At 46.1% G+C, this 13,451-nt stretch overlaps 1 protein-coding gene across 1 annotated transcript; it reads right to left on the minus strand.

Annotated features, from left to right (window-relative positions):
* Positions 1 to 241: 241 nt before the first annotated feature.
* Positions 242 to 2,841, minus strand: LOC111150936 (interleukin 20). Its single transcript, XM_022508631.1, has 5 exons — positions 2,683 to 2,841; positions 2,322 to 2,387; positions 2,056 to 2,208; positions 1,348 to 1,422; positions 242 to 319 (listed from the first exon to the last, which is right to left on the minus strand). The coding sequence occupies exons 1-5, from the start codon at positions 2,839 to 2,841 to the stop codon at positions 242 to 244; spliced, it is 531 nt and encodes a 176-aa protein (XP_022364339.1).
* Positions 2,842 to 13,451: the final 10,610 nt, after the last annotated feature.

Consider the following 13,451-nt stretch of genomic DNA (forward strand, 5'->3'; position numbering starts at 1 on the left):
ACCCAACAGTAGAAAAAAATATTATTAAAATCTTATAAAACCATGAGCTAGATTAAGAGTAGGAAAACATGGAGACAACCACAATAAGGAAGCAAATAATAAATAAATAAATAATATATACATGGTGACCAGCACTAGATTCTGCAGCAGCCGAGATGATGGTTTGGGGCCATGCTTCCACCGGTACCAAGGACTGGGATGCTTGGCCAGCACCACTGTCAGTAAGGTCATCACTCTCCTCCTATTTCATCTCCTCCATCCATTGCAGGAGAATGTCCAGCTCTCCCAAAGCCTTCACCACTGCGGCCTGAGGCATAAGCTGAAATACACACACTTCTGTGGTGAGCATCTCCTAAACAGACAATACATGCTCCCGGGTTAATCCTCTCCTTTCCTTGGTGGGTCCACAGGGGATTGTAAGCACAGTATCCTTTTCAAGATGGAGACCTTGAAAGAAGTTATGGGATCTTGGGATCTCACAAGAGGAAGGAAAATCATGGGGTCCATTATGTAGGGAAAGTGAAGCCTAGGGGGTGAGCAGAACTCAGACTACAACTCAGGCCTCTTGAATCAGAAATCAAAGTACTTAGGCTGTTTTTGTTTGTTTTTTTTTTAAAGAAAGATGTGTGTGTGTGTGCGTGTGTGTGTAATGTTTGCTGCTGTGCAACTTCAGATGAACAAATATTTATTGTGTTAAGCATTGGGCTGCCCAGGGATTCAGAGATGAATGGCACAAGGCCCACTGACAGGGAATTCAGGCAAGCAAGGGAGACAGAAGCAGACAACCAAAATGTAGTGGGGTGGATAGAGGATGGCGCCCCCACGGGATGACAGGAGACATAAGTAATTTTGGGAGATGTAGTCAGTACCTTCCTGGAGGTGATGCCTAGGATAGTCTTAAAGGATGAGTTGGAATTAGTCAATGAGGAGTAGACTCCAGGCCTTCCTGGCAGATGTGCAAAGGCACCAAGATGAGAAATAATACATATGTCCACATATGGACATGTGTGAGTTTGAGATTGAGTGTTTTTGAGGGTATGTGTGAGTGTGTGAATGTTGGGAAACTATTGCCTCTTATTTGTACAGCTGGAAGATCCAGATGGCCCTGGAGTGACTTGATGGAATTAGGGCCCTTCCCTCTTGAATCCCAGAGCGGCTTCTAGAGACAGCATCCTTCTAGAGCCTGGATGGGTATCCCCTGGGTTAAAGCAGAGGGGTGGTCCACATGACCTCAGAGGGTTACTGAGGGCTACAGGATTTCTACCAGTATGACTGTCCATTCCACCCATCTGTGATCTCGGTCCCAGAAAACACACCCATCCCAACCAAGGCCAAAATTGCATATACCTCTTCGAAGTGACTCAGAATCTGGCTGTATTTCTCTGTTGCTTCCTCTCCACAAGGGCATGTCATATGGGCATGCTGAAAAGAATGCCACAGAATAATAGGTTTTATTAAAGACTCTGATTTCTGCCCTTGCCACTACCGTGAAGTAAGGGGAGTTCTGTTCTTTCATCTGCATTCTTGCTCATACTCCATTCTTATAGAAAAGTCTTTTCAGATCTCATCATTGGGGATCAGAAAATTAATCATCAGCTAGAAGAAGAGGCCAGCTTTGTAGTATTAAATATGGAGCTTTTTGTTGGACCTCCACGTCCTATTCAGACGCTATCTTGATATTGAGTTCAATGGCTTTGCTGAGTGGTTGCCAGGACACAGGATACACTAATATATTGTAGGATCTTTTACCTACAGGAAAAGTGTTATTTAATGGATAGTAGATAATTATCCTGGATATTCAATAGCATTTTGTAGTTATTTGGGCTTTTGGCATGGAGCATATACCCAAAAGTCAGTAAAACTGAGTCTAGTAGACTAAAACTAGTAGACTAAAACTAGTAGACTAGTTACCTAGTCACGTGGCACAACACAGATTATGAGAACTTTTGGACTCAGTATTTCTATCTGTTAAATGGGAGTAAGAAAGAACTTAGTTGCCAAGCCACTGAAGTTGTTTGCAGCGATGGACTCTTTTTACCCAAGACTTTTACTCACACAGAGCCGGAGTTCCTTCTTAATGGTAAGAAAAGAGTTAGCAAGACTGCTGGTCTTCCGGAGGATATGGTGGTCAGGAGTCTTAAAGTTTTTGAATACCCTGTCCAGGTAGAGTCTCAGTACGTGGCGGAGGAGGCAGCACTGATCTGTAGGCTACAACGAAGAACAGTATTTTGGTGGGGGGAGAGCATCCAGGGATGAGACCCAGTGATGCAGATGCCTCTAATTCATATTTCCTCCCAAAACTTTATGGACCAAGCACATACCTTTGTGTCTTGCAAAGACTCAGTCTTCCTCAAGATTCTGGTATCAATGATTTCATCTTTGGCTTGCTAAATGGAAGAAAGCAAGACAAGAAAGGATGGGTCAGTGATGACTGCCAGGTCTTAGACATCAAGACCTCTCATCTTCTCCCTGCCACACAGCTCAGCAGACAGCGTCCCTTTCCAAAACACTCTTAAATTATGAACTACAGCTGTTTTTGGGGAACACACCCTCCTGGTAAGGAGTTCCCCAGCCTATCTCTTTTTGTGATCACACTGCTGGGCTGCCAGAGGACAGAGAAAGTTACATAGAGAAGAAGAGAGACAGCCACTGGAACAGGAAGGGGTTGCCTCCCTCACTTACCACACTGTCTCGTATCTCAGAAAATCCATTTCGCATTTCCTGAAGGTTTGTGGTGATCACACAGCTTCCCAAATGGAGTGTCTTCAGCCCAGCAGAAGGTGTCCAGAAGAGATAAAATGCAGCAGAGAGAAGGCAGATTGGAAGACCAGAAACTTTCATCTTGTGCCAGAATCTGAAGACCGAATGAGCTAGGAATTCAAAGGAAAGAGAATGACTTCCTAATTTTCCCAACATCATGTCTTAAGAAGCCAATTCAGTCACCAGGGACATGCTCTCCCCAGGTGTCCCCTGGTGAAAGTCAATAGCTTTGTCTGGCTTTGAACAGTCCGGCCCTTTCCTTTAACTTACTAAGAAAAGCAGCTGAGCCTCCTGGAAGAAAAGACTCTGGGTCTTTGTTCAAGGTCTCAGTGTGAGTTGGTGTTTCAGGTCCTGGCTCCTTTATTCTGTCCCCATCCCAGCCCCATCGTCATTGCCCAGCAGGTAAGTCCTGGAACAGCAGGCACTTGCAGCGAGTAGAGGATTACATTTCAGGGAAAATGTTAAAACTTGTTTTGGCGAATTGACGTGTACCGTCTTCCCTTCCAGAATGCCGACGTAGCTCACTCTTCTGGTCCCCTTGAGCCCGAAGGGGAACTGCAGGAAAACAGAATCTCACAGAAGCTGTTGCTGAGCCACCAAAAACACTTGGGGGAAACGGTCTATAGATTTTATGGTTGCCCCCCAGGGGCAGAAGAGCTTAGCTGTTTGGTATTTGTCTGGGATCAGGTTGGTTATTTGGGGATCATAGATTTACTTCAGCCCCAAAGGCAAATAGAAAGTCAGTGATTTCATAATAGTCCTACTGCCAGGGAAAGTCGAGATCTGATGGGCAATTAGCCCAGTTACACCTAACACTTCTCCTTCCTGAGGTGGCTGAGCTCCACAGCACCCTCTACAGGAAGACTATAGTCAGGCACATCTGAGAGGAATGCAAGAGGGGGGCTCTTTCCTCATTCTGCAACGCTTGGCTCTGTCCAGGCACCCCCAAAGGAAGAAGAAAGGCAAGAAGGGAATTCATTTCTTCTTGAGATAGGCTGCTCCTATCCCAAAACTTCTGAGTTGTAAGAGATATTATAGGGGGCTGAGATTAGGGTGAGGAGAACAAAGTGCTCACATCAAGCACAAAATTTAAGGGTGCACCAAAAGTCTCCATAATCCAGATAAGTAATATGTTAATGCAACATCAGAATTAATGAAAAAAATCCACGATGAATAACAGATCAACATTTTAAACAAAGGCAGAATCTGACAGTGGTGTGCTGAGACATACTGGCTATAAGTTCCCATCAAGGTAGGTTGTTCCCAGTGTGCTCAGGACTGAGGGGGATCCCCAGACCCAAGACTCTCAGTTTGAAAACTGGAAAAGTCACAGGTAAACCTGAACGCTTTAGTCACCCTACACCTACGTGACCCTGGACAAGTAAACTGCCTTTTCGAGTTTTGTTTTCTTAGCCCCCAAAACGGTGGTGGTAACCACTTACCCCAGAAACTTGTTTTGACATTTAAAGAAAATGAAGCATGATTTTATACATCTAAAATATAGCGAGTAATCAATTCATTTAAAAAAGAAAATGATGTTCGTTGCCTTGAGCATAGAGGGCGTATAGTTAAATATAGTTTAAATTCAACGGTTTGATTAGCATTTACTGAACAGTATCTTAAATATTGCATTAGGTACTGGTGTGAGAAGATAAACATGACAATTCTCTATCCTTAGGGTATTTTTGTCCTCCTGGAAAAGGCTCCTTTAGATGTGGCCCTGAACACACTTGGGTGAATGATTGGGAGAACCACCCTGATCCCCAGAACGGTGTGAATAGTGTAGATAAAGGGAGCTCTCTTACCGGAGTTCAGGAAAGGCTGCTGCTTCTGGTCTCCTAGGAGTCTGTCTCAAGTCAGGAGGCTTCCAGGGATTTATATATGTCACATAAAGGAAGTGAGCTCCCAAAGGTGAGGTCTGAAACTCCCCTGGGATTTCTCTGGTGGCACTGCACTTCCTCCCATCCCAAGGCAGATTAATTGCAGGCTGTGTTACCTCAACACCTTCCTCCTAAAGAAGCCTTCTTAGAAGACTACTGGCTATAGTTTTTAGATAAAAGATGTGTTTCTTTCTTCCCGGGTCCCTTCCAGAAGGAAGGTGAGATGGTAATCAGGGCAAGAAAGATCTCTGAATTACAGAACTGGAAGAGAATTCCAAGAGGTGCTTTTGTCCCCTCCTTTATTCTTCTAATTTTTATTTTTTAAGATTTTATTTTTAAATAATCTGCACATCCAGCGTGGTGCTGGTGAAGCGGGAGAGCAAGGTTCTTGTCTCCCAGAGTGGAAGAATGACCCTTTCAGACAACGGAGAGAGAGTAAAGCGATAGAGTTTTATTAAGCGAAGATACACTATTCACACAGTTCCTGAAGATACAGGAAAAGCAATCAAGAGTGAGAAGGGTTCCAACAAGGTTGCCAACAAGGGCCTCCACTGACAGTCTTTAATTTAGAACTGACCGGAGAGCTTGTGGCCTTACCATTCTTGTGATGTTTTGGCTTGAGTAAGGACTGATGATAATATTTTTAATGGCTCACTTCTTTTCAGCGTCTGGTTATTCTTTGTTGGTCACAGGAGGCTGTTATAAAACAAGACACCTACCCCACATGCCTAGGGCAGGGTGGCCCGGTTGGCTCCCTTATCTCTGGTTTCCCCAAATTCCCCCCTTTTGGGGATTTCTGAGAGCCTGATCACATAGTCCCCTATCTAACTCTCCCTACCTAGCCCCGCCTGTCCCTTATTCACTGGAATTCACAGCCCTAAGATAAAGCGTCTCATCACTACCAGCTGAACCAGCCATGCACCCCAACCCCCTCCTTTGAATCCAGTTCCCTTTAACCCGGTTTCTTCAGGGCCAGGCAAATCCCTTCCTTCTCTGACTTCCAATTTCAGGCCTCTCTTTGGAACGTAAGAGAGTCTGATGTTGCCCTCTGTTTCATAAGCCTTAGACTTTCCTCCCCAATGACACTGAAAAATTGTCTTAGGGACTAATCCATCAAGTGGAACCACACTTCCAGGTAAGATGAAATCAAAGCACCTGGGATTAACTATATGCAAAGCTTTGACAACTGTCAAGATGGTAGAGATGGTAATACGTTCCTTTTCTACTCTTTTCTTAATACCTAAGCTTCTGGGGTCCTGTATTTGAGTTCAGGGATTCCAAGGGTTACAGGATGACTTTCCCATATGATTTCATTTTTCTGGATTTGTTTACACATCTGTTTACGTACAAATGAGAGCAGTGTAATAGGTAACGGATAAGATCCATCCCAATTCTGACATTCAACGCCACTATGCTTCCTTGCTCTTCTACCTTTTGGCTCAGAGCACTCTTTTTAAAATGTCTTTTAATGTCTCCCTGAAGTTCCTTGAAAATGAAGACCATAATTTTTCATTGTAATGTTTGATAAATATTGAAAATATGTGTGAATATCCAATCTAAATATCTCTTGAGCTCATGCCTGGTTTTTTTTTTTTTTTAAGATTTTATGTACTTATTTGACAGAGCGATAGAGAAAGAGCACAAGTAAGCACAACAGCAGGCAGAGGGAGAGGGAGAGGGAGAAGCAGGCTCTCTGCTGAGCAGGAAGCCCGATGCGGGACTCGATCCCAGGACGTTGGGATCATGACCTGAGCTGAAGGCAGCCGCTTAACCCACTGAGCCACCCAGGTGCCCCTCATGTCTGTTTTTTAATCATTGCTGCTAGGTAGACCATTTCTCATGATCATCCAGAACGGTGATTAAAGTAATGAGAACCATGGTTTGACGAGAATACTTGAAGCCCAAAGCTTCAGAAAATATAAGCTGTTCTCATGCCTGTGAATTCCTTTCCTTTAAGCAAGAAGAACACAATTGTTTTGTTTGAAGTTACCTGTAATGATTAACTAAACTTATTCCTATGCAATCCTGATTCTAATTTAATAATTGAGTCTTTCATTTTCCTACATTGAAGTACTTTCTTCTCTTAAAATCCACCCAATAGATTCCATTCCATTCTCTGAACAGACACCAATTCAACACTCCTTTATAAAACTGCCCTTGCCTCACCCTAACCTCTCTCTCTCTCTCTCTCTCTTTCTCCCCCACCCCCATTTCCCAGGGAAAATTGGTCCCTCCCTCCTGTGGACCTCCACTCTGCCTTGCATATTACTTCTTTTGTACCTCTCACAGCAAATTGCAGGTTTTTTGGTTGCGTATCTGGATCTCTCACCAGCCTGAGAGCTCCGTGTTCATCTTTGTGGTCCCAACACTCGATGACCTCCTGGTAGGTGCTCAGTTAATACCTGAGACCTAGTAGATGAACAGACTGATTTAAAATCATGTCCTCTTTTTTTTTAAGATTTTATTTATTTATTTGACAAACAGAGATCACAAGTAGGCAGAGAGGCAGGCAGAGAGAGAGAGGAGGAAGCAGGCGCCCTGCTGAGCAGAGAGCCCAAAGCGGGGCTCGATCCCGGGACCCTGGGATCATGACCCGAGCGGAAGGCAGAGGCTTTAACCCACTGAGCCACCCAGGTGCCCCTCATGTCCTCTTTATGTTAAATCCTGCCACAGGCTCTCAGGCTTGGCTGAACCTAAAAATAGAGACACACAGAATAATTAGTCATTACCAAATGGCCTGAAATCAGACAGGGATAGGAGGATGGTGAGATGAGGGTAGAAGATGAGCTGGTCTTGAGGTCAGAAGTAATATTGGCCATATTAAGAAATTTGGATTTTACCCAAAAGCAAGGAGTTATGAAGACTTGCAGCAAGGAGCAATGTGATTGGATAAGCCAACTGGAAAAACTGCTAGAAAAACTGGGGTCCAACGAAGGGCTTTCAGGACAGAGATGACTAGGGCAGCAAAGCTCACAACGTATTTGAGAACTAGCAAACGGCCTACCTGGCTAGAGCTGGATTTCGTGTAGAGGGGCGATGGGAGACCAAGCTGGAAATACGGCTCTATCATCACAGTTATCATGCCAAGGAATGTGAACTTGGACTAGGAATCTAGAGAGAGATTGTCTGGATCTGGCTTTACCTGCAGCCCACTGCGTGGTCTTGGATCTTCTCTGGATCTCGGTTTCCTCATCTTTAAATGATGGAGAAATTAATTAAATGATTTAAGTCCTTTTCATTTCTGCCTTTTGTTTCTGTGATTCTTTGTCCTCACCACCCCCCTCCCTAAAGCAATAAGGAGCCGTGAAGGGTCTCAGAGTGGGGGAGGAGGTGTGGTAGTAACTGTACTGGCCGTGAGGTCCTCCTGCGCAGCAAAGCGCTCGGCATGTTGTGAGTGATCAGAAAAATACTTGGCAGATGGTGTGGCTGTGGTGAAGAAGTGGGGGGCACATTCATGAGCACATCCAGCTAACTCTAGGAAATAGGGTTTTAAAACTGGGCGTCAGCATATACTCAGTCAACCAGTGTAATTGTAAAGATAAGCCTGGCAGAGAAGAGAAAAGAAAAATCCCTTCTTATGACATAAGTTCAGCTTCCTAACCAAGCCATTTTTGGGCAGGAAACAATTTTCTAGAAACCAAGAACTAAACCCAGCCACTCCTTTTTTCCCAAGGCACGTCCTGCGTTTGTAGCTCAGGGTTTTCCGTGTCTACACCAGCGTCACAGCTGCTGGCACGTGGCTTCCAGCCCAGTTGCATCACCTTGGAGGGAAACGCTTGGGTGTTCAGGTTCTGCTGAAGGAAGAAGTTCAGCTCCCTGAATGGGCACGTAGAGACCGTTCTCACTCCCAGGCCTGCAGCCTCTGGTCCCTTCCGCGCTACCCCCCTGCGGGGTGGGGATGGGCGGAGCAGCTGACGCTATCCGAAGAGTACATTTTCAGTTCCCTGTCCTCAAAGCCTGCAAAACGGGTGACGTCATTTCCTTTTCCTGTGTCTTTCCATCTTGCTCTGTTTAACCAACTTGACTTGTTGCTGCCCTTTCTCTTGAGATTTCCTCTGACATAGCTGATCCCAGAGTTGGCTAATTCCTCCCAGCCTCTGCCTGCAAGTGAGAACCACTGGGAAAACCCTCCCCTGGACATGGACTCTGGGAACAAAAGTCCAGACGTGGCCTTGAATTAAGTTTCCTCATCTAGAAGAACAGGGATGAATGTAATTTTTTGCCTTTTAGTTCCACCAACAAGCATGGAGACTCCCAGGTGTGGGCACTGAGCTGGATGACCCCAGAGCACCCAAATGAAAAGACTTGTGTCTTGGGACCTCTTGTGGGACTCAGAGCATTGTAGGGGAACAGAGCCTTTAATATGGGAGATCATAACCTGGGAGAAGTTGGATGGAAAAAACCCATATCTTTTCTTTTCCCTAACCTCTAATCAAAATTTAGCATTTTCTTTGATTATGAGAATAGGAAATAAATACAAACCCCAAGAGTATTAGCAGTACTTGTAACTTTGTCACTTGATAGAAACCACAAATATTTTTGTATCACATTACAGTTATTTCAGATACTTCAAAATATCATTTTTACTCATCACTACTTAGAAATGCCAGTAGTTTTTAGGCCTGCCTGTCTGCTCTCTCTTGTTAATGCATTAATCAAAAAGGATATTCATTTTATATTACCTGTTGTCATTCTGTATTTTGATAGCTGCATTTTAATATAATTGATTTCTTTTATAATCCTATGTATTATTTTATGCATTTAAAAACATTATTCTGAGTAGGGTCCATAGGCTTTGCTGTGTGCCAAGGAGGTCCAGAGCACACAGAGGGTTGAGATCCCTGGCTCTAATGGCAGGCGCAAAGACCCACTGGTATGTTAATCACACATTCCCAATTGTGACATGAAGTGGGAGAAGGAGGAGGTTATTTATGGAGATGATGGGAGAGGTTGTTATCAGGACATTCCTAGAAAATGCAGAGTCTGTGCTCATCATAGCCACTGGAGGTTTGTGGGGGCGCGGACGGGATATGGAGATTACTTCTTATCTGAGTTGGTTTCTTGGAGAGAGCCCGGTTTGAGCAAGGCTTTGAAGAACTAATGATTTTGTGAGGTTTGGGGATGGAGAGGCTGTGGCAGGAGCAGAAGGACCCTTGCTCCTTGCAGTGGGATAGCTAGAACAAAGTTTCTGAAGCAGAAGGTGCTTCTGTACCTGAGGGAGGGTCCTCCTGGGGGTGTTGGGTGGGGTAGGGAGGTATCGCAGAACATTGAAAAGGGTCAATGCCATGAATGGTGAACATCAGTCTGAAGAAGTGGCCCTTTGAGATCTTCCATTTCTAAGAACCAATGACCAGTTTCCTTTGGTGATGCTGAGGTCAACACTGCACAGTTCACAGCAGCTCAGCTGTCTTGCTTACCAATCCATTTCCCTAACTAGATTCAAAGCCCTTCTTCAGGCACCGGTTCCCCACAGAGACTAAGCTCTCTGCTATCCCAACACTGTCCCCTCAGACACCATTTCTAGCTCCCCAGGCATAACCCCATTGCCTCAGCGCCATCCTCCCGAGGTCACCACCAGTGGGCGTCGTCTGCACTCAGAGCACCCCCTCCGGAGTCCCACCGCACCCTTCCTGGGCCGGGCGTGGATCTGTTCAAGACACTGAGGAGGTGAGGAAGAGGTGAAGTCAGTATATCTTGAGTCCTTTCTCCCAGCTCCCAGAGCTGCTGGTCCAAAAAAACTGAGAACTCCCTGCCTAAGAGAGAAGGTGCTGGGGCTGGCCTTGTCAGAGCAGACAGCGTGCTGTGGCCGGGACCCTCAGGACTGTGCTGCTCTGAGGGAAGCAGGGATCTAGGTGAGCAAGATACCCAAGGGGCTGGCTGGCCCCAGAGAGGGATGGGAGGCTCTGATCTGCAGGCTTCAGGATGCGGACTTAAAGACCAGAAGACAATATCAGGGGCAAAATCAAACCCAAAGCTAGGGAAGCTAGACAGAGTGGAAAACGGACTCCTTGTTCTAGGCTTAAACAAGGGTACCAAACAGATGTATCCGTGGAGGACAAGGCATGTCCTAAGCAGCCAAAAAGCAAAGCCACAGGTTTCCTGCGAGAGGGAGCTGCCTAGACAGCTGGGATTGGCTTGGCTTCAGGCACACGTTAATCTATTCCTATACTGAGCGCAGCCATTCACCTTGCAGCCGTCCCCAGGGAGCACAGTCTGGAAAGAGGAGATGGACACTAACGGATCTCTGACTTGTCAAACACTGGAAAACCACTCCAGGCCCCAGAGAACCCAAAGGGAGGTGGTGTGGGGGTGGAGAGGAAGGAGCGAGAGGAAGACGGCTTTCTGTCCCTGGGATGGAACTATGGTTCTTGGGAAGCTCAGCCCAGGTTAGGGCAGAGATAGGACAGCAACAGAATGTGACCAGAGGCTCTTTTGTTTGTAGCACTTACTGAATCCCAAGCACTGAATCCTTCATAAAATATTAACTGATTTTATCCTCAGGCAACCCACAAGGTGGGTATGATTAGTCTTTTCATTTTCCAAGTAAGGAAACCGAGGCACAGCGTCTTCTTAGTACCTAAGAAAGTGATCAGAGATATCCAGACTCAGGGCATGCTGGGGCAAACATCCCTCGTGGTAAATGCTGGATTCTGAGCCCTGTCCCGGGCCCCATGCCTGGATCAAGCCTTGTTCATGCATAGAGAAGTTCTCTTCTATGTCACCCTAATCTACAGATGGTGGCTCATGGCCGAGGTCTGAGACTGGGCTAACCAAGTGGCTCTCCGAAACATGACTAGAAGTAGATACTCTCTCTAGAATGCTCTAGAGCTCCTTCAAAACAGCTTTTTAAGAAGTTATCCTCCCCCAAACTCCTTGGCCAAATGCAATATGCTGGTCCCCAAACCTCCCTCCAGGAATGAGTCTGTGTCTGCCCCTGGTTGGGCATTTGGTCCCATCTGCCTCAGAGATTGCCCGTGATCTGTAGGCATCAGGGATTGTGCTGGGCATGAATGAGGCAAGGTCCAGCCAGGGCAAGGGAGGGGTTCCGCACTGGGATAAGTCTGTGACTGAGGCAAAATGAGTTCATGAGGGTGTCCGAGGAGCAGAGAGATTCAGGAAGACAGCTGGAGCCTGGCTGTCTGCACATGAATGCACATTCCCTCTCAGGGACTCAGCTGACCGCCTTGCGGAGTGCAAATCCAGAGGCCAGTACCTTTAGTCTGGTCTCACTTGCTAGTTTAAAAAACCTGTAAGAGTAAGGCTTTCCCAAAACAACAGTGTTTTATGGGAAATAAAATTAGAAAAGGTGAGAAATCATTAGGAACAACCATCATTTTTAATGAGCACCTACTATACACCTACTATACATATCTACCATAGATGATGTCCTGAGCCTCATAATCTGAGAGTCGGCTCTCTCCCACATTTGTACCAAGAAGGAAACAGGCTCAGATTAAGTAGATTGCCCGAGGTCATACAGTAAGGGCAGGAGCAGGATTTCACACAAAAGCCTATCTTCTTACCCTCTTGGCCCATCTTTCCAGCAAGACCACAGCTCTAAAAGACAGTTGCCCTGTGCATGCCTGGCTGCCAGTGATTTGCTCTGGAAGATGGAAAGAGGAGACAGTGTCCTCCAGGAGTCCAGACTCTCAGCTGGACCAGGAACATCATGTGACACATTCAGAAGTTGGCCTCTGCTTCTTTGCTCAGTGTTGGCCCATGAATTAGTGTGCAACTTTACAGAATTGTTGCTAGTAAGGCCAGGTCCTTTTTTGTACGTCTGGGGTTAAGGATCCGCATTGCTTGCATCCGGCATAGTAATCTAGGCCCCGGATTATATAGTCTTGCCCAAAATAAGGTGAACTCTCCTAGCAGCAAGGGGAGAGAGCCCTGGAGCCAGGAAGATGGGACCTGGATTTACTGTCTCCATCTGCCATCCCTTTGCCATGTGATTTCCCACCTTCCTGAGCCTCAGCCTCTTTCACTGCTCGCTTGAGGGTAAGACCTCTGACCGCCTCTGCTCCTCTGGGACTCGAGAGAGATCCTGTATGTAAGGCGCCTGCCGTGGTCCTGCCATCTGCTGTGGGGTCCCTCCCTTGGCACCTTAGCAGTGGAAGCTGAGCCCTAGGTTTGCAAGGGTGCCTAGCATCTCATAAAGGACATAAAGGATGGTTTGGGGGAGAATTTTATACTTGGTTCCTCGGCACGCACGTATTAAACACCAGCTCTGTGAAAACAGAAAACAAACAAACAAACAAAAAACAACAATATCAAAACCAAAAACACACCTCTATTCCAGACCCTCTGTGGGCTACGAAAGAATCAGGAGACATTCTTCAAGTTGGGAAGGAAGGAAAGGACAGGTACACCAGCGAAAGGGACAAAGTGAAACCCGCAAACAAGAGATACAGAAGGAAAGAGAGAGGGAGAGATATCTTCTCCTTCCCTAGTCTTTCCTCCCCCTCCTGCCCCGTCTCTCCTCCTCTTCTTTTACTGCTTCTGCAACCTGGCAGGTGCAGCCCACGATGCCGGGAAAGGGCTTTCTCTCCATGCTTGCCCAAGATGACATTCCATCGTAACCAAGGGCTCTGGTTTTGGAGTAGGATCCCAAATTTGAATCCCAGTTCCACAACCACCTGCATGACCCTAGGTGTGAATGAAACTCCCCAAGCTTTAGCTCTCTTCATCTGTAGAATTGGGTTGGTCAATCATCTTTACCTTACAGAGCATCGTGAGGAACGAAGGAGAAATGGTACCTCAAGTTTTCACCTCAGCGTCTGGCACAGAGTGAGAGCTCAGCACGTGTCCATC

The sequence above is a fragment of the Enhydra lutris genome, unplaced genomic scaffold, assembly GCF_002288905.1.
Source record: "Enhydra lutris kenyoni isolate GAN:26980312 unplaced genomic scaffold, ASM228890v2 scaffoldscaffold25, whole genome shotgun sequence".
Taxonomy (NCBI): Eukaryota; Metazoa; Chordata; class Mammalia; order Carnivora; family Mustelidae; genus Enhydra; species Enhydra lutris.